This window comes from Danio rerio, chromosome 2, assembly GCF_052040795.2.
Source record: "Danio rerio strain M-AB ecotype USA chromosome 2, GRCz13ab, whole genome shotgun sequence".
Lineage (NCBI taxonomy): Eukaryota > Metazoa > Chordata > Actinopteri > Cypriniformes > Danionidae > Danio > Danio rerio.
The window spans coordinates 45,556,378-45,579,497 of NC_141022.1; the positions used below are offsets into that span (position 1 = coordinate 45,556,378).

The window sequence follows — 23,120 nt, forward strand, 5'->3', positions numbered from 1 at the left end:
CAGGGATAAACAGTTTTATGTAGTGATAGAAGAATGGAACTACTTTAAAGTCACGTGATTTGGTTTAAAAGCGCTTTCAGTACTAACTGAACGTTTATTAAAAATACTGCACAAACATAAGATCTCTTAAACCGTTTTTGTGTCTAGTCACTTTATATTATGAGTCAGTTAATTAAAATTTACATATGTTAATCCAGACACACCCGTTTTGCCGAACCAGGAAGCTCTGCAGTTTAGGAAAGTGAAACTTAGGCCGCATTATTTGCCTTTCAGTCGTTGTTGAGGCTAACGTTACCTGTGAGAACGCACAAAATGGCTGAATCCAGTGTTTCTTTGGCTCAAGATCAGTTCAACTGTTCAATCTGTCTGGATCTACTGAAGGATCCAGTGGCCATTCCCTGTGGACACAGTTACTGTATGTGCTGTATTTCAGGTTATTGGGATCAGGATGAGCAGAAGGGAGTCTACAGCTGCCCTCAGTGCAGACAGACCTTCACTCCAAGACCTGCATTAGGGAAAAATACCATGCTGGTTGAAGTGGTGGAGAAACTCAGGAAGAGAAAACTACAAGCTGCTCGTCCTGCTCAGTGTTACTCTGAATCTGCAGATGTGGAGTGTGATGTTTGTACTGGAGACAAAAACAAAGCCACCAAGTCCTGTCTGATGTGTCTGAACTCTTACTGCCAAAATCATCTTGAACAACATGAGACTTTCTTTAAAATTAAAAGACACAATCTGATGGACGCCACTGGACGACTGCAGGAGATGATCTGTCCTCAACATGAGAAACTACTAGGTATTTTTTGTCGTACTGATAAGCGCTGTATTTGTTATCTGTGTACAATGGATGAACACAAAACCCACGACACTGTATCAGCTGCAGCAGAGAGGACTGACAAACAGGTATGAAGTAAAAGCACACCGTTTTAGCTTACTTGTGCTGCTTTAATGCTTTTTTAAACAGTGCCACAGCAATGTTTACGTTTAGTTTTTCTGGACTGTAAGGTAGATGAGAATCAACACACGACAGCTCTGTTGTGCCTTTGCATAAATGGATAAATAGTTGTAAAAAAGGAAATTGATTTTGGAATTAGGCATTCAATATATGTGACCTTGGACTACAAACTATTCAGTCAGCGAGTCATTCAGTGTCCAATTTATTTCATATGAAAGCTATGTAAATAAGCTCAGTTGATGTATTTTTTGTTAGTATTTGATAATATAAACCCGAGTTATGTCAGATAATTCAGTTAGGAGATTCATGAGAAGACCAGCACTCAGATTTGTCTGAAAATGGACCAATGAAACTGGCGAGTGCAGTTTGCATGTGCAGCCACTTCAATTAGGAGTGTACAAGGTGCACTTGCAAGATGGCACATCAGACTTTCACTTTAGAGCAGTGGTCTCAAACTCAATTTCTGGAGGGCTGCAGCTCTACATAGTTTGGCTCCAACCACCTCCGACTCACACCTGCTTAATAGTCTCTAGTCTTGAACACCTTGATTATTTGGATCAGCTGTGTTTGATTAGGTTGAAGCAAAACTGTGCAGAGCTGCGGCCCTCCAGGAATCAAGTTTGAGTCCTATGCTTTAGGGCAGGGATGTCCAAACTGTGTCCTGGTGGGCTGGTGTCCTGCATAGTATAGCTCCAACTTCCTTCAACACACTTGGCTGGAGGTTTTAGGATACCTAGAAAGACCTTAATTAGCTGGTTCAGCTGTGCTTAATTGGGGTTAGAACTAAAATATGCAGGACACCGCCCTTCATGACTGAGTTTGGGCACCCCTGGTTTAGGGCCATCATGTCCTCGAAGAGCTGGAGCAGCGGTGTCAAACTCCATTTCTGGAGGACTGTAGCCCTGCACAGTTTAATTCCAACCCTGCTTCAGCACACTTAAGCTGCAGTCACCCTGGACTTTTCTCCCCATAGACTTCCATTCATACGCACGTGAATGCATAAGACCGGAAACGCAAGGTCACGCGTCAAGTTTTGCTGTTCACTGCATTGCAAAGTTCAAGCTTGGTGAACTCTGACCTGATCTGAACTCTGACTCTGATCACTTGACTGCGTGAGATTAATCGAGGATCAAAACTTTTCTGGACAGAAATATTAAATATGGACCAATTGCTTGCTTTTTTAAACGATCATCTTGTTTAATCCCATTCCTTTACACAGCATCGTACGACAGAATTTCACAAACTTAAACTCTAGTGTGACTGCGGCATAACCTGTAGGTTTTAAACAAGACCGAAGGACTTAATTAGTTTAATCAGGTGGGATTAATTAAGGTTGGAACTAAACGATGTAGAGCTGAGGCTTTGCATGGGCCGGTATAAGATTCTGACGAGTCTTACCCTGGATATGAACATTGGATATAAATATTACGGTTTCCTAGTATTGTAATTACCGCTCTATAATATGTCATTTTTAAATGTCTGGGTAAAAAAAAAAACTTTATCACATTTTTAACACAAGTTGTTTTATTTTAAGAAACATTTAAAGTGTTTTAGAGCAGTAAACATGTCAGGCTAAATAATTTAAATGAATCATTGACTTCTGCTTTCTTCTTTAGTTTCAAAAACACTGATTTCTTAGCAAATTAAAACGGCATCCTTGGAGATCTTTTCTGCTGGAGATACTGTTGTGATAAAAAATGAAATAAAAAAGCGTAAATAAAAAAATCTTACACATACCTTAGGAACTGATATTAAAGAAAATTATGGCGGTTTTAAAACCTTGACTTTTGCAAACCACGGTATACCTTGAAAACGGTTATCGTCCCATGCCTAGCTCAGCCCTCCAGGAACTGAGTTTGACACCCCTTAGCTAGAGAAACTTTAACTCACTCAAGTTCAATTGCAAGCAGGTTTCCAGTAATGGTGCATTCAGTGGAAAACAAGTTGGGCTTCTTCTCCTGTCCCTGGGAATTCGCTGGATTTCTTCCAGAAACTCTTCCAGGAGTTTGCCACAAAAGAGCTATTAGAGCATTTTCTCCAAGATGGAAACATGGTTCACAAATGCATCTGCCTATGCTATGTTTTTCTGGATGTGGTGGTTTCATGTAGCCCGATGATGATGGCCTCGAGCAGAGACTGTCACCATAGATATCTTTATCGAAATACACCGTGTGCATAAGACTGCTTATGTGGTCCAGGGTCATATATATAAACAGACAATCAGACACTTGTTGTATTTTACTCAATGTATTTTTGCTGTAACGCATATAATACTGTAATTCAAATTCACATATTGCTGTATTTTACTTAATGTAATTTCTTTATTCTACAGAAATATTTTGAAGAGACACTTAAGAAGAGAATCATGGAGAACCAGAAGGAGCGTGAGGAGCTAAGAGCGGCTCTAGAGTCTCACAAGGTGAGTTTTAAGCAGAAGATCAGCTGCTGGCTGCTGGAAGAGCTGTTTGAGACTCAGTTAGGACTGTCCTGCAGTCAGTGAGTGAGGAGCCCAGTGCTGGAGCACTTTGAGTCCCACTGAAGCCCCTGTGGGGAACAGGCAGCAGTAAGAGCTGAGTGAATGACTGATTCTGCTGCTTCTCTCTCTGTGTGTCCTAACAGCGCTCTGTACAGGCAACAGTGGAGGACACTGAGAGGATCTTTACTGAGCTCATCTGCTCCATTGAGAGAACACGCTCAGAGGTGACACAAGTGATCAGAGATCAGGAAAAAGCTGCAGTGAGTGGAGCTGAAAGACGACTGAAGAAGCTAGAGCAGGAGATTGATGATCTGAAGAGGAGAAACACTGAGCTGGAGCAGATTTCAAACACAGATAATCACATCCATTTCCTCCAGGTAACAGAAATCTGACAATCAGCACATATTGTTTAATAAGAGTTAGATGTCCACTTTTCTGATAGTCCTGTTGTTGTGTTTTTTTGTGTCTGTGTAGAATTTCCAGTCTTTCTCTGTTCCCCCTGAATCTACAGACACCAGCATCAGATCTCGTCTCTCATTTGATGATTTGGTAACGTTTGTCTCTCAGGTGAAAGAGAAACTGCAGCAGACTGTTAAACAAGAGCAAAAAAACATATTTCACATAGGTAACAGCTTTTGCATAGAACACAATATAACCCCACAACAAGCTGCATTAAAATACATGTGGATGGAAATTAAATATTTTCTGATGACTGTGGTTTCTTTAGTGAGACACATCAATGTGATGCCAAGCCCTCAAAATAAGAGCCGGAATGACTTCCTACAATGTAAGTTTGTTTATATATTTTATGGACAGGCCACGCACACACACATAAATAGAAAATGGTACTCACTGTGTTTACTAATTAATCAGATTTTGTTACATTTACCCATTAATATATATCCATAAATTGCTGAACTCTTAACACATTAACACAGCTGAAGTTATGATACATCAAAAGACAGGAGTTTTTATTAAATTTGTGCATTGTGTGATACTTGATTGCATTTATTCACTGCAGAAATTACATTTTATTGATGAAAACAGAAAAATCAAGTCTAATCTGCTGGTTTAATGGTTTCCAGATTATAAACGGTTCACCCTGGCTTCAAACACAGCTCATGAATCTCTCAAGCTGTCTGAGGGGAACAGAGTGGTGACTAGGGCGAAGAATGCTCTTTTTAGTTTTCCTGACATTTTTGAAGATTTAACTCAGGTGTTGTGTAACGAGAGTGTGTCTGGATGCTGTTACTGGGAGGTTGAGTGGAGCGGCAGAGGAATGTGTGCATCAGTGGCTTATAAGAGCATCAGCAGGAAGGGACCTGGATATGACTGTAGATTTGGACATAATGATCAGTCCTGGGGTTTGTACTTCTCTGACTTCAGTTGCTCATTCTGGCACAATAATATACACACTAAACTCCCAGGAGTGTCCAGCTCATCTAGAATAGGAGTGTATGTGGATCACAGTACAGGCACTCTGTCCTTCTACAGCGTCTCTGGCAGAATGAGGCTCATTCACAGAGTCTACACCACATTCACTCAGCCGCTCTACCCTGGGTTTGGGGTTTGCCATGATTCACAATTAAAATTGTGCGATTAAGCTTTTTTTTTTCTTCTTCAAATTCTGTGCTTTTCCTTAAAGTTAAAATGTTGCAATCTCTTAAACTTACAGTTTTCTTTATAGATTACAGCATGTCTAGTAAATCTTTGACAATTATGATCACAACAACCATTCAGATCTGCATTTGACTTCCTGTAAATAGTTATGAAACAGGTCTTCAGTGTACAGTAGACTGTATTAAGTCACAAATAAAACTATTATTACAGAAATGCCTGGATAACAGTTTATAGTTTGGATATAAGCACTGATATCTACCATGAAATCAAAGTAGATTTGTTTGTTACGTGAAAGAAACTTGACACTTAAAATTAATGCTGCAAAATATATCATAATATGTAAATCAACGTTGGAATGTTGGGCACTTCTGCTCTACATTGTTATTTTTACATTTGATAATTACATTTCTGTTATAGGGCTGCACAGTGGTGCAGTGGGTAGCAAGTTCGCCTCAACACAAGAAGGTCGCTGGTTCGATCCGCGGCTGGATCCGTTGGCGTTTCTGTGTGGAGTTTGCATTTTTCTTCCCTTGTTCCTCCCTGTTTCCTCCAAGTGCTCCAGTTTCTCCCACAAGTCCAAAGACGTGGTACAGGTGAATTGGGTAAGCTAAATTGTGCATAGTGTATGTGTGTAAATGAGTGTGTATGGATGTTTCCCAGAGATGGGTTGCAGCTGGAAGGGCATCTGCTGCGTAAAACATGCTGGATAAATTGGCGGTTCATTCCGCTGTGGCGGCCCAGATTAATAAAGGGACTAAGCTGAAAAGAAAATCAATGAATGATTTTCGGTTATAAACTATACAATTTTTTGTAAATTAGCAGTTTTCCTTATTTTCTTTTTAATTATTAATTTGGGCTTTTTCACCTTTTATGGACAAAACAGTATTCACCTTATTCTTCACCGACTAGCGGGTGCAGCCATTTTAATCTTTTTGGCTCGAGACTTCTGGTCTTATTCACTTCCATTCATTTTTAGACATTAAAAACTGCTTGTTTCGCTGTTTGATGTTGCAAACTGATATTTGCTTATTATATTATGCTACTCGGTCTGTATAGTCATGCAAACATTTGTTTGTAGAGCAAGTAGTTTGACCGTTTTCTGCCGTTTATTATTCCTAGTTATTTGTCCCATAGGCAACTGAATCGAAAGTTTTAAGACAATCGCGAAAACAGGCGCACTTCCGCATTTTAGAATAAGTTCAATAGAGTATTGACAGAAAAGTGTGGGGAGCAGAGAGAGGGGAAGAATCAGCATAGGACGTCAAGGCATAAATTGAACTCAGGTCTCCGTGAGCAGGAGCGAATATGTCAACGCACTAACCACTACACCATTGACGCCGACCAGTTTTCTTTATTTCCTTTTATGGGACCTTGATCTTTCTTCAAACAATTTTTAACCTTGAAAACCTTGAGCTCGAGGATCTCCAAGTTCAGGGCTCTCTCCCTGGACAGCATACCAAACACGCTCCATAATAAATCATCAGCTAAGGGCGAACTCTTGAAATCACATTTCAAAACCTGATCTGATATTTGTTAGTGTATATGTATGGCTTATGTGTGCTGTTGTCATTGTTTTAAATGTATACTATATGCTATGTGTGGTTTTCTATTATTTTTATTCTGTTATAATTTTCATTTTACTGTTCAGCACTTTAGTCTGCTGCTCGCTGGTTGTAAAGTGCTTTATAAATAAAGTTAAATGAATGAATGAATTAATCAGGTATTATTAGAATTCTGTTCAGAATCATGTAATAATGGACTGTATGTAAGAGCTGGAGATGTTTAAAGACCTATAATCACAGTTACTGAACTAATAATTCATGATGTTTCCTTAATGTAAATAAAAAAAATCACTCACTGCGGGATTTCTGTGAATAATATGTGTTGTTATGTGAAGTCCTTTAAACACAAGTGAGATGTACCACTACATTTTCAACAATATCTGCTTCTCCACTGATAAAAGACAGACCGGAGAGTTTTAAAAGGGAGGCGTCACTGTCATAATTAAATCACAGAAAACCAGAAGTTTTTAATGTTATTAAAAAAAACGAAATGTCAGAATCAGTTGTTCTTGTCTTGAAATTCTGTAAATATCCCTTTGTTTCTTTTATATGCCAAATAATACCATTTTAACTATGTGGTGAAAAATTGTGTTTGTGAATCAAATAATGTGAAATGACAAAAGTTTTACAGGTATTTTGTTAGTATCATAATTTCACATAAAGTAAGAAAAAAATGTAAGCCCCCCCAAACTAGATCAAATATGAAGGGGAGTCATTTTCCAAATAGAGGTTGAATATTTAACAAGGTATTTTTCAAGTATTTATCCAGTGGATTTTAAATGTATTGTTTAGTATAGAGAAGTCCAGAAAATCTCTCTAGTAAACTGTATACCTATCCACAGCCAAGATCCCCATCTAGTGGTCAATTATGAGAACTGCAATACTACAGTGTGTATATGTTGGTGTTTTTAAGGGCCACTCGGTTTAGGGCATACATTTTTTTCTTCATAGTTTTATTATTAGTCAGCTTTATAAATATTTACTCTATCTTTAGCTAATCTTGGCCTATACTTGTATCATAGCTCCCACCTATTTTCATAATTAGCAAAGTTCACAAAACGAGTAAAACTATCGCCACTATGAACTTGTGTGAAACGCTGTAAGAACAGCCTCACCTGAAGGTAAACAGTTAATATTCCCCTGGTTTGTATTCTTCCTGCTTTTCTTGTTAACTTTAACTGTAGATTTAACGTTGCTTTCTAAGAGTTATGTATAGTTTAGTTTTAATGCATTCACCTCACTGGTTAGATTGTTAATGCCATTTCTTAAAAACTTGACAGGCTTCCTTTATTAAAACAGTAGCCTGTGCTAAACGCATGTCTAAACTACAATTACAATTGACAGCTAGATTTCCCAGGAGAAACCACATGCAATTTGCTGTGCACTTCTGATAAAGTTACATAAAACATTTTTTAAAAACCTTATTTATTTATTTAATTAAGAGTTTTAATACTCTGAAAAGAAATGAAGGTATATTTGTAACAACTTGGAACATTAAACAGTTCACACAAAGGCCCTTTTGTCTATTTTAGTTTATAGTAAAGATAGTTTAGAATAGAAGCCTAAGTGGGCCACGCTGCTCCCACCCACCATAACCCTGGCAGCAGGTCCCATTATACCGGGCCCTAGTGTTTCCCTGAGGGTCCTCATAGCCCCCTGCCTAGGGTGCATGGACGCCTCGCTCCAGGGAGTGCACGAGCTAATGGGGCGCCAGTCCGTGCCAGTGTTCACTGGAATGTTGCTTGGCGGCACATTTCGAGCAACAAACACGTAATATTCCGCGCAATGTTGAGTTTACATATGCAAACCACAAGGAACTACAGGACAGATTTGCCGAGTGAAGCTTCGCCAAGTGGACTGAAGATTGGCGTGGCTCCACTCATACCGTCAGTATTGAATTCACCTTGGTCAAGTACAAACAGCTACACCTTGAGAACTGACACAACTGAGATAAACCGTAAGAGCTTTAAAAGAAAGCAGATCAAATGTTTAGAACGCGACGTCACTGGCTGAGCATCTCGTAATGAGGAGCGTTAAAGAGGGGGATACGCAAGAGGCGCCGCGAGCATAAGCAATAATGCTGTTAACAAAATTACTTTCATGCATAACGGTAAAAAGAAACAGTAAGAGCTTCAAAACCTGAATGTTTACAAAACGGTAATTTGTCTATAGAGTGCCCTCTCCGTGCCCTGCTATCCAAACTAATAAGGAATTATGGATTTGATCAACTGGTCTCTGAATGCTATTGACACAATCTTCTCGACAAGAAGCTTGGGTTTGGGAGAGCCCACTTGTCCTGCGGGGATGTTTGCAGCTGGATATGTGATGGACGGGTGGGAGAAGTGGAGTGTCCTGTGATTGGCTGCTCTGTCTCTGGAGGTTATTGAAGATATTTTTCTATTCCGAACTTTGATAACAGGGTTTCTGCTGATGGGCTTATGCAGGGCCCGCATGGGGTATTGACGATTGATGAAAGCGGTCAGTGCTGCTCAAAACCCCACCAGGCTGGTTGACTTGATTGAAACGCATATGGGTAGGGTCGCAAATGCTCAGGGGTGAAACTAGCGGCTCTGCAAGAACATTTGGCCAGATCTGGAGACAAGTGACGGACAATAAATATCTGTGAAATTGGCAAATATTGACCTATAAAGCTGAATAACTTTTCTTCTCTTTCAGCTCCCCTGTGTTTTCCTTTCTCCTGCCAGACGGCCTCGGCTATTAAAAGGTCTACATGTTATCGGCTCCCAATGGCTACGTATAATCAAATGCCCCTATCAAGCAAAATCTAATTTATGCCGTACTATAAGGGTAGCGAAGACTCCTCCTCGTAATCTACTGGATACAATGAATTCACAAAACTTCAGATTTAATCAAAACTTAACATTTTATTTGTCAGGTAAAACTGTATTCTGCCAATTACATAATAAAACCATCAGGAAGCCAATTCAGAGATGAGACTGTAACAATACAACATCCATTACTCAAAGATAAATCAAAGAATTATAGATGCATACCTGACCAGAGAAGTACATTGCAGCATAAGTCTCAGAGATGCTGCAATGGGGTGTCTTTTTACAAGATCCCCCCGACCCATACCACATCTTTACCTTATATACTCAAGTCAAAACAAACAGCCATAAATTCAAGACAATAGAAGTGTCACAAAGACCCCTGCCTAGTGAATTTGAGGACAAAGGGCCTACTCACACTATGCCATCCGTACCGTGCCCAGGCCTGTTTCCCGGATCGTTTGAGAAGTGTGAGTGCGCTGAATCGCGCTCAAGCATGGTTCACTTGGCCGGCCCTGGCCCAGTTGGAAGAGGTGTGCCTGAGCGCGATTCACTTGGGCTTTGGCACGGTACGCTTGTGTGTGAGTGCAAAACGCGCCAAAGCCCGAAACTGAAAGCGTGGCTGTTTCATATAGATTTATTAATCATTCTTACTGTTCAGTGAACGCAAACTGCTGTAGTTTATTAAAGACGAGAACTCCTCACAGCACGACAGCTGCGTGGCTTTAGGAGACCTCCTCATTCCTGCAGCACGAGAGCTTTATGATTGTTTTTGAGCGCCAAAAGTGGCAGATCTGTTCGGCGAAATATCTGACTGCGTGTCACCGCATCCCTAAGGACTGTTTGGCGAAATATTTGACCGCATGTCACTGCATAACAAACGACATAAACGATATAACTAGAGAAATCTCCACTGTGCTGCTGAGTGAGAGCGCTTCTCACTGAACAGCGCAGCAGCGATGACGTAAGCGTGCCGAGGCCCATTTGTGGTGTGAGTGCGGGCCGTCGGGGGAGATGGGAGGGGGCACAAGTATGCTTTGGCCCGGTTCGAGGCAACTGTACTTAGGGAGAGCATCTGGCAAAGATCTTATCAAAGTCAAAAATCTAATTAATACTGTAAAATTAAGACCACTTTACCAATCACACAGAGACATTTAAAATGATACCAAACATGAATAAAGTGCTGCAAGATACATCATATTAAAACCTTGGACATTTTAAGTGAAAATGTAAATGATTTGCTCTAATCAGAAGGTAACAAAATGGTCAAGAAAGGGGGGCTTGAGGTGGAAGGAGAAGGGTGACTTTCTCGCATTACCCCCTGCTGTGGTGTAGCTCTGTTTTTCCAGCCTGTGTTTGCATTGTCAACAGTGATTTGAATAGAACAGTTGAACAGCTGTTTTCTTCATCACTTCTCAGATTAGAAAGTGCATTGAAGCATTCCATCTTGTCTCATGAAATTCCATAACAGTTCTCAGGGTCTGATATTTTGGAATCTTACATCTGCCCGCCCTCATCAGACTATATCCACACCCCCTGTTCCCATCCCCTGTGGCAATGTTGTGTCTTGTCTTTGTGTTTATGTGCTGTTGCTGGGCTTTTTTTCCCTCCCATGGTCTCACATTGCCCTAATTCAAGGGCAAGGTGTAAGGGAGTTTTTTTTGCCTCCCTCTTCTGAAATGTATCTTATTTCCTTTTTTTAAGAGCTACCTCCTGTGACCTGTCTTCCCCTGAAAATTGTGATGCTTGTGTATGAGCGGAGGGGTTCAATTTCACTATACGAAAGTGTATGTGACAAATAATGGCCTGATTTGATCTCAATTTGATTTGAGTGGTATTACATTAACCGATGTCTCACATTGCCCCATTCTCTCCAATGTGTTTCTGTTTTTTTCCAACAGCGCCCTTTTCTTGCGCTTACTATATTCTATTTAGTAAGTTTATATTTCATTAGTCTTTAAATGTTTGTGGGTTATGTTAGCTAAAAGAGATGTAACACAATAGTTAGATAAATATTATTGGGATCACCTTCACACTGAAATTGTGAAATCTGAAAATTAATTCAACTTCTATCTCTCGGTCTCTCAATGAAAAACAAAAGCTCGTAGTCAAATGTAAAATTCATAATAAACTTTTTTTTTGTTCAACGATAAATGATAAACATGCATTATATGAATAAAAATTTTATATGCAGCACTATTTGAAGCGTTTCTCTGGCTACAGTTTCATCTCTGTTAGTCCTCCTTCAGTTCAGTAATTATGAAACTTCCTTTTCCGTCTGCTCGGCTTACGACTTTACTTTCTGTTTTAACATGTCTGACTCGAGTAAAATGGCAGCTGAATCCAGTGTTTCTTTCGCTCAGGATCAGTTCAACTGTTCAATATGTCTGGATCTACTGAAGGATCCAGTGGCCATTCCCTGTGGACACAGTTACTGTATGAGCTGTATTTCAGACTATTGGGATCAGGATGAGTGGAGAGGAGTCTACAGCTGCCCTCAGTGCAGACAGACCTTCACTCCAAGACCTGCTTTAGGGAAAAACACCATGCTGACTGAAGTGGTGGAAAATATCAGGAAGAGAAAACTACAAGCTGGAGATGTGGAGTGTGATGTCTGTATCGGGAAAGCTGTTAAGTCTTGTCTGGTGTGTCTGGAATCTTACTGTCAGACTCACTTTGAACAACACGAGGAATTTCACTCTAGAAAGCGTCACAAAGTGACTGATGCCAATGGACGGCTGCAGGAGATGATCTGCCCTCAACATGACAGACTGCTAGAAATGTACTGCAGAACTGACCAGCGCTGTATTTGCATGCTGTGCTTGATGAATGAACACAAAACCCATGAAACTGTGTTACCAGCTGAAGAGAGAGCAGAGAAACAGGTATAAAATAACTTATTACGAAGTACTTGCAGTTCTGTCTTAATGATGAGCTTTTTCAACGATGTCATTGCATTTTATTGACATTCTGGCAGTTACCTCATAGCTTCTCTATTTACAGAGGAGGTAAAAAGTTATTATTTTTTAAAGTTATTAAAAGAGAACCTATTTGAATTTTCACTGTTATGTTCATAAACCTTTTGTGTAATTCAGGTTTATATATCACAGTGGTTTACTCTAATTTCTTTGTTTTACAGAAACATTTTAACGAGAAACTCCAGCAGAGAATACAGGAGAAACAAAAACAATGTGAGGAGCTGAGAGCGGCTGTAGAGTCTCACAAGGTGAGTTTTGAGCAGAAGATCAACTGCTGGCTGCTGGAAGAGCTGCTTCCTCCAGTCAGTCTATGGAGCTTATGACAATAATTTGTATATCTGAAATTAAACCATAGATGGATGAATAGTTCCTCCAGTTAAATGAACCTAAACCAGAGCTGATTTTGCTTGGCTCCAATTTGCAGTTTGAAAAATACAGTGTTCTCTTGGGTTGTTAAAGGTCAAAAAAAAAAAAACTTGTATGTCCAAACTCTGGGGCTTATTTTTGATTCTGAATTAAAATTTGACAAACAAATAAACTCTGTTGTCAGGGCCAGCTTTTTTAAACTAAAGTGATTAAATTAAAGTTTAAATCCTTTCTTTCTTTTGGGCACTTTTACAAAGTTATTCACACTTTTAGGCCTAATTACTGTAATTACTCTTAATTCTTTAGGGATTATGTTTTGTGACATCTTTTTAAATATTTGTATTATTTTTGTTTATTATTTAATAAAAGATAAAATGCAGCTATTTTCCCCAATCACTTGTGTATGTGACCTGTCTGTCAAGCACTTTGGCCAAAATTCATATTGTTTTAATGTGCTATACAGATAAAGTATGACTTGACCATCTCCATGATGGTTAAGCAAAGAAAACTATTCAGCACGATAGTCGAAAATTAAATTCTTAAGATGAAATTTCTTGTTCAATGTATGATGTAGCCCAAGCTTTGTTATTTTGAGCTTTTGAGACGCAGTGTAGCTGTTTTTGTAGTCTGTGGCTTTAAATGAAAATGAGTTTGCTTCTCCTGCGTTACGTCAGATAAACAGCCGTCAGTGATGGATGAAGCTAAAATACAGCTCATTAGTCAAAAATACCAAGTAAGTTTTTTTGATGTACTTGTGGTGGAGTTTATTCAAGCCTTTCAGAAATGATGAGTCACACACAAATGCCGTTTGCAGAAAATACACACACACATATATATATATATATATATATATATATATATATATATATATATATATATATATATATATATGCACGTTTACTGACATCATGCGCATGCGGCTGTGGTGATTGTAGCGGTTAAGAATTACACAGCGATTTTACTCTCTTAATTACAAACATGCTCTGTTATAAAAAAAAATTAAATGTTTTTTTTATGTTTTAGAGTTGGAACAGATGTTTTTATCCCAGTTTATTTGTAAAAAATCAGTTCTGTGGACATGTGTATACATGTTATTATGGAGACATGGCGCCTGTCAATCAATTCCCCAATCATTTCACCTGTCTGTGAAGCATTTTGGGCAACATTCATGTTGTTTTAAAGTGCTATACAGATAAAGTATGACTTGACCATCTCCATGATGGTTAGGCTAAGAAAACTATTCAGCACAATAGTAGAAAATTAAATCCCCAAGGTGAAACAAATTCCTTGTTCTGTATATGATGTAGCCCAAGCTTTTCAGACGCTTAGATATATGTTTCAAAGTCTGAGAACGCTAATCTAACATATAAATATAGACCACAAAGTCATAAGAATCATTTACCTCTGTGAGGCAGCAGTAAGAGCTGAGTGAATGACTGATTCTGCTGCTTCTCTCTCTCTCTGTGTCCTAACAGCGCTCTGTACAGGCAGCAGTGGAGGACACTGAGAGGATCTTTACTGAGCACATACGCTCCATCGAGAGAAGCCGCTCTAAGGTGACACAGCTGATCAGAGATCAGGGAAAGGCTTCAGTAAGTGGAGCTGAAGGACGACTGGAGCAACTGGAGCAGGAGATTGATGATCTGAGGAGGAGAAACACTGAGCTGGAGCAGCTTTCATGCACAGACAATGACATCCATTTCCTCCAGGTAACAAAGATCTGACAAACAGCACATTGTGTTTAAAATTGTGATTGTCTGATATTCCTGTTGTTGTGTCTTTTGTGTCTGTGTAGAGTTTCCAGTCGCTCTCTGTTCCTCCTGCATCTACAGACTCATCCAGCATCAGTTCTCGTCCCTCTTTTAATAAATTTAAAATGTTTGTTTCTCGGGTGAAAGAAGAACTGCAGAACTCTTTGAAGGACGAGAAAGAAAACATATCGCGCATAGGTAAAGCATTGAAGATTTAAATTAGCCTCGAAAGAATCAATATTTTGAACAATATACTTCCACAACTAATGTTTAAAATGGCAGGTGGATAAAATCTTTTACATTTTTACATGAAGATGTTTGTTGGTTTCCTTAGTGAGAAACATCAGTGTGATTCCCACCCCTGAATACGAGAGAAGGAAAAAGTTTCTACAGTGTGAGTTTTTTTCAAGTTATTAGTTTTTTGTTTTTTTCTAAAACAAGCATACACATGGACAGAGGTAGGTACATTTTAGGTAGATTATAAATCTGCCTGAAATGTATAAATTGATTATAAATATAGATTAATATATAGATTAGTAAAATTAGTAAAATATAATCAAACTTCACTTATCAACACACTCATAAAACACGTGCATATATACACCTATTAATTACTCGCATATACACCTATACTATTGGATTGGATATATAAAACTTGCATATATAAATATAATCTTGACGCATGCATACACCCACATACACACGCACATACATGTAAACTTCATCAATGCATAAACACCCACATTAAACACACACATCCTTATAAACTTGCTGCATGCAAACACACCTACACACTTACATATACATTTAAACTCGATTGTCGCATAAACACCCACATTAACACGAACATACATATAAACTCGCAGCATGCAAACACGCCCATACACACACTTATACACACTCGCACATTCATATAAACTCGATCCTTGCAAAAACACCCACAACAACATGCGCACATACACAAACTCGCTGCATGCAAACACACCTATACTGGCATATAGCCCCAATGCCTAAACTCAATGCTTGTATAAACACCCAAAAAACACTCACGCAAACATACAAAATAAAATTCACAACCATATTATCACGAATCAGGTTATTGCAAGGCTTATTAAATAGAAAGAATGTGATTAATAGCGGTATTAAATTATTCAGTTATGAACATTTGTTGTATAAAATGGGCGACGTGGTGGCACAGTTGGTAGTGCTGTCGCCTCAAAAACCGGAGCACCCGGAGGAAACCGCGGGGGAGAACATGCAAACTCCACACAGAAATGCCAACTGACCAAGCCGAGGCTTGAACCAGCAACCTTTTTGCTGTGAGGCGATAGCACTACCTACTGCGCCACCACATCACGCCAGTCAGTGTGCAGATTTTTTTATTAATGTTAAACTGTTGTTATATCAGAACTGATATAAAAAGATCCTTAATAAATGTGTGAAACATACTTGCTCAGAATTAAGCGTATATAAACAATATTTGGCAGAAAATACAATATAATCTTCAAAACAAAACAAAAAAAAATTAAATGACTTTCTAACCCAGGGGTTTTCAAACTTTTTCAGCTGAGGGCCCCTTTGTGTAGGGCGAATTCTTTTGGGGACCCCCCAAAAATAAAAATGACGCCACCCCCTCAAATTAACAACTGTACTTAATTTTTTTTATTGTATTATTCAATACATTTATATTATTATATATTATTCAATAAATTTATATTATTAATTATCTGGATTAATTTTTGTAAGATGTTAGTTGAGTTGACATGGTTTTAGTGCTTCAATCTTTTGATCAAATCTTGATGCGCAGTACTCATTGTGGTCTGCTCTCACTGGATTATTCCATCAAGCCATATTTTGTGTACAAGTCGTCACTTTACACAGTTTTTATGCCATTTTTATGCTTTTTTTCAGCCTATGCACAGCTAGACTCTTCTGTATTTACCCTTACAGCTGAGAGTCTAAATGTATCTAAAGATTTAAAGCTTTAAAGTTTTAAAGAGTTTTGTCATTCATCAGCCTGTTAACAGTTAACTGTACTGTTGTAACTAGCAATACTACAATGGAGGCTGTGTGTTTTGTTTATTTTTATTCCTTTTTTTTGTGCACATCATAATTTACTCAGGTCGACAATCCTGACTTACACTGATAAAAAAATAATTTCCTAAATGCAATCTAGAATTGGGTATTCAAGTTCAAAGAGCCACAAGTTTTACTTTGCATAATTTTAGAAGCTTTGCTGACTTTAAAATGTTCATACCAGTTTGTTCTATTAATACTGAACATTACATTTAAATTAGTTACACAAACAAATATGGGAAAAAGTGGAACAAAAATGCATTTATATTCAGAGTATTAAAATTTGATCAGGTATGTTGAGCTCCATTAAATACAGAGCACTAATACATTTTAATATTTAATAATTATTAGCCCTATAACATAACACAAACAGATACATTAGAATTTTTAAAGGCTATAGTGGTTTTATTCAGGGTGTATACAATTTAGTTTTTTTAATCATCCAGTTATGAACCAATGTGAGTAAGAGGTCCACTGCAGAGCTCATCCAGCTGTCATTAGTGTAACAGGAGTGAAACTGAGAACTCGCTGATGTGATGACAGCTCCATTCATTGTTATTGCAGCACTTTTTGCTTTAGAATTTTAATATGTTTGTTTGCCATGCTACAAAGAGGACCGTCTGATATTTGTACAATGCAAAGTGTAAAAGCCTGTCGCGCTGTGGACGAGGTGCAATGTTATGCCGTGTCTTTAAAATGCTATTTGTTCCCTATGAGTGAAGCCTGCGCAGAGAGGCGCGTACTCCGCAGCACCTCGGTTACTTAGGAACGCAAGCCATAAACAGGGTAGTGCTTTCAGCCACCGATAATGTTCTTATTGATCATGTATTTTAACTGAAATATAGTCAGTCAAACCTGAGCATTCATTTAGTTGTTTAGCGTAAAAGAGGTAAGCGTAAGTGAAAGGTAAACGCCGTCAGGTGCAGCAGACAAGCGCCAAAAATCACAGTCAGGAAGCGCCTGGCCAGAAGCGCTTATTCAATAAAAGTCCCCGTCCACGGAGGCGGGCCGCTGCACTTCTTTTCCTGTGTCACGAAAGTGTCAACTGCATTTAAATGACATAAGCATAAAGCTTCATTTTAGCAGTACTTTTGAGCTCAAATTATAATAAAAATATATTAACCTTCAGAATGATGCGAGACACAAAATTCATCCATGTGGGCTCATTGATCTAAAATTTCTTTGCGGCCCCCCTAGCGCCATCTGGCGGCCCCCCAGGGGGCCGCGGACCCCAGTTTGAAAACCCCTGTTCTAACCAAGTAATATTTTTGATGTTATGATCAATCAAAAGACAAAAAAAAAAATCTTTGTGTCAAGTGAGATGTTCGATTACATTGAAGCCATCACATTTCACTGATTAAAAAAATGGCTAATCTGCTGTTTTAATGGTTTCCAGATTACCAGCAGCTGACACTGGACTCAAACACAGCCTATAAATCCCTGAAGCTGTCTGAGGGGAACAGAGTGGTGACTAGAATGAAGAAAACTTCTAATCATCCAGACAGATTTGATGGTTTTGCTCAGCTGCTGTGTAAAGAGAGTGCGCGTGGACGCTGTTACTGGGAGGTGGAACGGAGTGGCAAAGGAATGTACGTATCAGTATCTTATAAGAGCATCAGAAGGAAAGGACAGGGAAATGAGTGCAAGTTTGGATGTAATGATCAGTCCTGGAGTTTGTACTGCTCTGACACCAAATGTTCATTCAGGCACAATAATGAAGAGTCTAAACTGCCAGTAGTGTCCAGCTCATCTAGAATAGGAGTGTATGTGGATCACAGTGCAGGAACTCTGTCCTTTTACAGAGTCTCTGACACAATGAGCCTCATTCACAGAGTCCACACCACATTCACTCAGCCGCTCTACCCTGGGTTTGGCGTTTCCAACGAGTCACAAGTAAAATTGTGTGATCAAGCATGACAGACTTTTTACAAATTCTGTGCTTTTCCGTTAGAGCAGGTTGATTACAGTTTTTTTCGAATGCTTTGACCTGGATAAAGAAACTAAGCAGAGCAGAAGACACTTCTTGCAAATGTGTAAACCCTTTCTCATTGAATTGGCTCATTTCTCCATCCTTTTGCAAAGCAGTTAACACAGATGTCATTCAAGCAGTCCAAACTTCGTTTTTTTAGCTCTGATAAACAAATACAAACCATCTAATTATTATATAAAAATAAGGTTCTTTTTGACTGGGATAATTTCCCTTCTTCCTTTAGATTAATTAAGACATTTAGTATTTTCAAGACTAGTTTATTTTCTTGAAAATGTTACCATTTTTGGTTTCAATTTAAATGTTATTGATTATTTGTATATGAAATTGTTTGTACTTTTTGGGTATATGTTTTTGTTTGCTTACAGTTTTTCTTAGTTGTTTACACACAATTTCTTGTACTACAGACACAATTTATACAACATGTAACTGATGCACCAATTCTGCTAAACTACAAGCACAATTCTTGGTTTACACTCAAATTGCAGGTTTACAACACACTTTTTTCAGAACACTACACACAATTCTCTGCATTTTACACAATTTTTATGCTGAAAATCTTTTGTTTTCACAAGGAACACACTGTCATTCACAATTGTAAAGTCAGTTGCCTTACTTTGCATACTAACTTATCACATGAGTAAACACTTGTCTCACAGAATTTCAATTTAGAAATCAAAGTTCATCTGGATCATAACTGGTTCACTGCCCACCCACAATTTTTAGTGGTGTATTTCCCTCCATATTCTCCATTCCTCAAACCTATTGAGGAATTGTTTTTCTGCCTGGAGATGTAAAGTGTATGACCGAAATCCACACACGCGTATACCCCTTCTCCAAGCTATAGCAGTTGATGCTTTTCATGGCTGGATTCACCATGCGAGGTGACATTTCCCCCACTGCTTGGCCAAACCAAAACAGAAAAGAGGATGCAGTATAGCAGTCGTTTTTTTTATTTTCTTTAACTGTGTTCTGTAAATACTTCTGTTGATGGTACATGTAGACCACGTTATCTGCAACTTTGTGTTGGTTGGGACGAACCCTGTGTACACAGTTTTTTTTGTGGGGAAAATACAGTAAAATGTATTTGTTATTGTGTGTTTTGTATAAAACAATATTCTGGAATATTTCACAGTGCACATCTGTAGGCCTATGTACTGTCTGTCTGTATAAGTGTAACACTGAACAAAAAAGGCTGACAGTAAGTCATTATGATGAATGGTCATTGTGTTTTACATTAAGCACACCAATGTTCAACTGTTCTTATAATTGTCAATTGATGTGATGGCTTGTGTGTGTCAATTGAAAACAAAATACCATTTTGAGAAGAAATCACACTGTTTTGAACGTAGAGTTTCATTTTGCAGAAGAATTGAAGAGTTTTGCCCAATGTGTGAGTGTTTTGTGATTTGTGTGTAGAGTTCTGACAATATGAGATCTGCTTACAGAAAATGTGTGTAAACAATTGGAAAAAAACTGCAAGCTATAGACTGCAGGAGGTGGTTCAGGTGAAGTGTGCTGCTTTTTTGCTTTGTTGTCTGTTTGTCTTGATGTGTTGTACTCTGTTTTGATTTATGGTTTATCTCAAGGGACTGTTCAATTTAAAGGGCACCAATTTTACTCCTTTTACAAGATGTAAGATAAGCCTTTGGTGTCTCCAGTATGTGTCTGTAAAGTTCCAGCTCAAAATACCTATCAGATTATTTATTATAGCCTCCAGAATAGGCCCATTTTGGTGTCTGACTACCGAAGGGGTGCCCAAACTCAGACCTGGAGGGCCCTTGTCCTACATATATTAGTTCCAACCCCAATTAAACACACCTGAACCAGCTAATTAAGCTCTTTCTAGGCATACTAAACTTCCAGGCAGGTGTGTTAAGGCAAGTTGGAGTTAAACTATGCAGGACACCGGCCCTCCAGGACCAAGTTTGGACATCACTGGACTACATTGTAGCTGTTTTTGTAGCCTGTGGCTTTAAATGAAAACGGGCTGCTTCTCCTCGGCCTGGGTCCTATTTTAACATACGGAAATTTTAAAAGAAGAGACTTGTTGTGTTTATTTCACTCCAATATGAGAGTGGACACACTATCCATACACACAGTTCTGTCCAAACAGTTTACAGTTTTCAAATTCAACTACCAAGGTCAGTATGAAATCTCTGAAGCCCCTGTTTGCTCTTTCACACAGATCTTCAATTAGCAATCTATCTGCAGGCCTTAAAAAGGGTAACAGGTTAGTATTGTTCTTTGCCAGCATGTGTGGAGGAGGTGAAGAGTGGCTATGTTTTTTATGCCAATATATTTTACTGTGTTTGTTCATTTTTCAGCCACAGTTTAAAAAAGCAAAAATTATTGATTCAATAAAACTGCATCAAAGCATTTCTTATTCTGGATCCACTTCTTGGCAAAAAGGCAAATTTGAGATGGCCTGTATAGAAATACAACAAATGGCTATAGGCAACAATGATAAGCAATGGTGCACTGATTTGTGCTGTATTTTGTGTGTTGTCCATTGTTTAATAATTGAAAAAGCTCATACTTGTTTGCAAGTTGTGTTGTTTTTGAAGGCAATGTTTGCTTTTGTTGCATTCTTAAAGTTTGGGCAAGGTTAGAGCCTTTTGGGGCTATTCACATATCCGGGTCAAAACCATGTGGGAAAACGTGACACATGCTTCCTCCTTTACCAATTTTAATGCATTTATTAGCTCGGGAGCCGTCAGGTCGGACAGTACAAGGCTCACAGTTTACTACAGTCAGGATGACTATTCACATGCTGTGTGATCAATTATTTATTTATTCCAATAACAACAAAAGAGTTACAGTACAAAAAACTGAATATAGTCTCTAAAAACTAGAGTTCTTTTTCAACAAAAGGGAATTAATAATGACATTTAAGTAGCCTATAATTAAAGTATAATAAGCGAAATCAGGGAAAAAATTTAATATATTATTTTGAATAATGAAAGCATTCACATCGATCCAAAATGACTGAACAAAAGGACATTTCCAAAATAAGTGAGCTACGCTTTTAATAGAAATTTTACAAAAAGAGCCAGTAATATAAATGTCACTTTTACGTTTCTGCATAAATGGCTTAACAGGATCAAATTAATTACAGTTTTTTACAATTGCTATGACACTTTTATCAATACATTTAACAAGTTTCCTAAACTCTTAACACAGTTAGCACAACATCCGTCTTCGTTGGCTATACAATTAACACATTTCTTGTTGTTTTGACACAAAATGCATCCAGTTAACACAAATTTAAAATGCTTTAACTTCTTTTATACACAAGCACAACCAGGAACAAAACAATGTAATTTTACAGTCAAATTTTCAAATGCTTTAACACAGTATGTCAGAACAGATAACACCATGTTCTAAACAGAAATTATATAGGATAAAGTCAAAGTGAACAGCTGTTCTAATTGTGAATTGAAACACAAATATATTCCCTGTATTTTATTCATTTTATTTATATATATATATATAAACATTTATTTATTTTATATATATATATATATATATATATATATATATATATATATATATATATATATATATATATATATATATATATATATAAATATATATACATTTATTTATTTATTTATATAACCGCAATATGATGTTTCTCATTAGCAATTGAATAAAATACAGGGAATATATTTGTGTTTCAATTCACAATTAGAACAGCTGTTCACTTTTGACCATATATTTCTTTATTTATTTATATAACCGCAATATGCTATTTCTCATTGGCAACTGGAAAAAAAAAAAAATATATATATATATATATATATATATATATATATATATATATATATATATATATATATATATATAACCGCAATATGAGTCTCTCATATATATATATATATATATATATATATATATATATATATATGAGAGACTCATATTGCGGTTATATATATATATATGACAGCTGATTCCCATCTAGAAAGCACACTCATGTCTTGTTTTGGTTTTTCCTATCACATGATCATATGTTCTGATAGAGGACTCTTGAGGTTTTTGAAAGGAACATCAAAGAACTCTGTCACCAATACGTCCATGTAAGATTATGCAATACATTCATTGTACTATACAAAGTGTTTTGCAGTAAACTACTCTTTAAACCTGGAGTTCATTAGTACATACAGTACATATACAGTACAGCATTTGCATACACTGAGTCTAATTACTTTTAGAGAGTCATGAAGTTAGAGGCCAATCAAGTACCACATGAAATTTTCAATGTTGACAAGGCTGGGGATGTCGCCGTAGGAAAAACATAATAGGCCAAAGGGCCACAGTTACCGTGCCGGGCCACAGAAGATATCAAGTATAATGTGGATGAGAACATATGGCAAAACAACGGGCAGTATAGAAGATTACTTTGTTATTTTATTATAATTGTGGTGCTTTTTCTGTTTGCAGTGATGTCCTTCTGCAAAAAAAGTCTGTACTGCAGAAATTCTGTGTCTGTATTTTTTTTTTTTACATAAACTGTAAATTTTATAAAGCAATTTTTTTTCTTCGTTTTGTATAGAATTT

General features: G+C 37.7%; 2 protein-coding genes across 6 annotated transcripts; both read left to right on the forward strand.

Annotated features, from left to right (window-relative positions):
- The first annotated feature begins 205 nt into the window (after window positions 1-205).
- Window positions 206-9,805, forward strand: ftr02 (finTRIM family, member 2). 5 transcript variants are annotated; one of them, XR_015478767.1, is made up of 7 exons: window positions 206-903; window positions 3,288-3,374; window positions 3,575-3,808; window positions 3,906-4,056; window positions 4,159-4,218; window positions 4,517-5,768; window positions 6,349-7,112. XR_015478767.1 is itself a non-coding variant. In XM_087241209.1 (6 exons), the coding sequence occupies exons 1-6, from the start codon at window positions 313-315 to the stop codon at window positions 9,400-9,402; spliced, it is 1,236 nt and encodes a 411-aa protein (XP_087097335.1). In that variant the 5' UTR covers window positions 206-312; the 3' UTR covers window positions 9,403-9,805. The 5 variants fall into 5 exon arrangements, 3 of the variants coding, with proteins under 3 accessions (XP_087097335.1, XP_087097333.1, XP_087097334.1); XR_015478768.1 differs by having other exon boundaries at window positions 5,469-5,768; XM_087241209.1 differs by lacking the exons at window positions 4,517-5,768; window positions 6,349-7,112 and adding an exon at window positions 9,290-9,805.
- Window positions 9,806-11,250: 1,445 nt separating this feature from the next.
- ftr03 (finTRIM family, member 3) lies at window positions 11,251-20,939 on the forward strand. The gene is made up of 6 exons (XM_087241210.1): window positions 11,251-12,287; window positions 12,542-12,628; window positions 14,222-14,455; window positions 14,542-14,695; window positions 14,832-14,891; window positions 17,970-20,939. Exons 1-6 carry the CDS (start codon window positions 11,715-11,717, stop codon window positions 18,488-18,490), a joined length of 1,629 nt encoding a protein of 542 aa, XP_087097336.1. The 5' UTR covers window positions 11,251-11,714; the 3' UTR covers window positions 18,491-20,939.
- The last annotated feature ends 2,181 nt before the right edge of the window (window positions 20,940-23,120 follow it).

Coding starts and splice junctions, on each gene's coding strand:
- ftr03 (XM_087241210.1), top strand. CDS start 11,715: ATGTCTGACTCGAGTAAAATGGCAGCTGAATCCAGTGTTTCTTTCGCT. Junction 12,629..14,221: donor CGGCTGTAGAGTCTCACAAG/GTGAGTTTTGAG, acceptor GTGTCCTAACAG/CGCTCTGTACAGGCAGCAGT. Junction 14,456..14,541: donor ATGACATCCATTTCCTCCAG/GTAACAAAGATC, acceptor GTGTCTGTGTAG/AGTTTCCAGTCGCTCTCTGT.
- ftr02 (XM_087241207.1), top strand. CDS start 313: ATGGCTGAATCCAGTGTTTCTTTGGCTCAAGATCAGTTCAACTGTTCA. Junction 3,375..3,574: donor CGGCTCTAGAGTCTCACAAG/GTGAGTTTTAAG, acceptor GTGTCCTAACAG/CGCTCTGTACAGGCAACAGT. Junction 4,057..4,158: donor AAAAAACATATTTCACATAG/GTAACAGCTTTT, acceptor TGGTTTCTTTAG/TGAGACACATCAATGTGATG.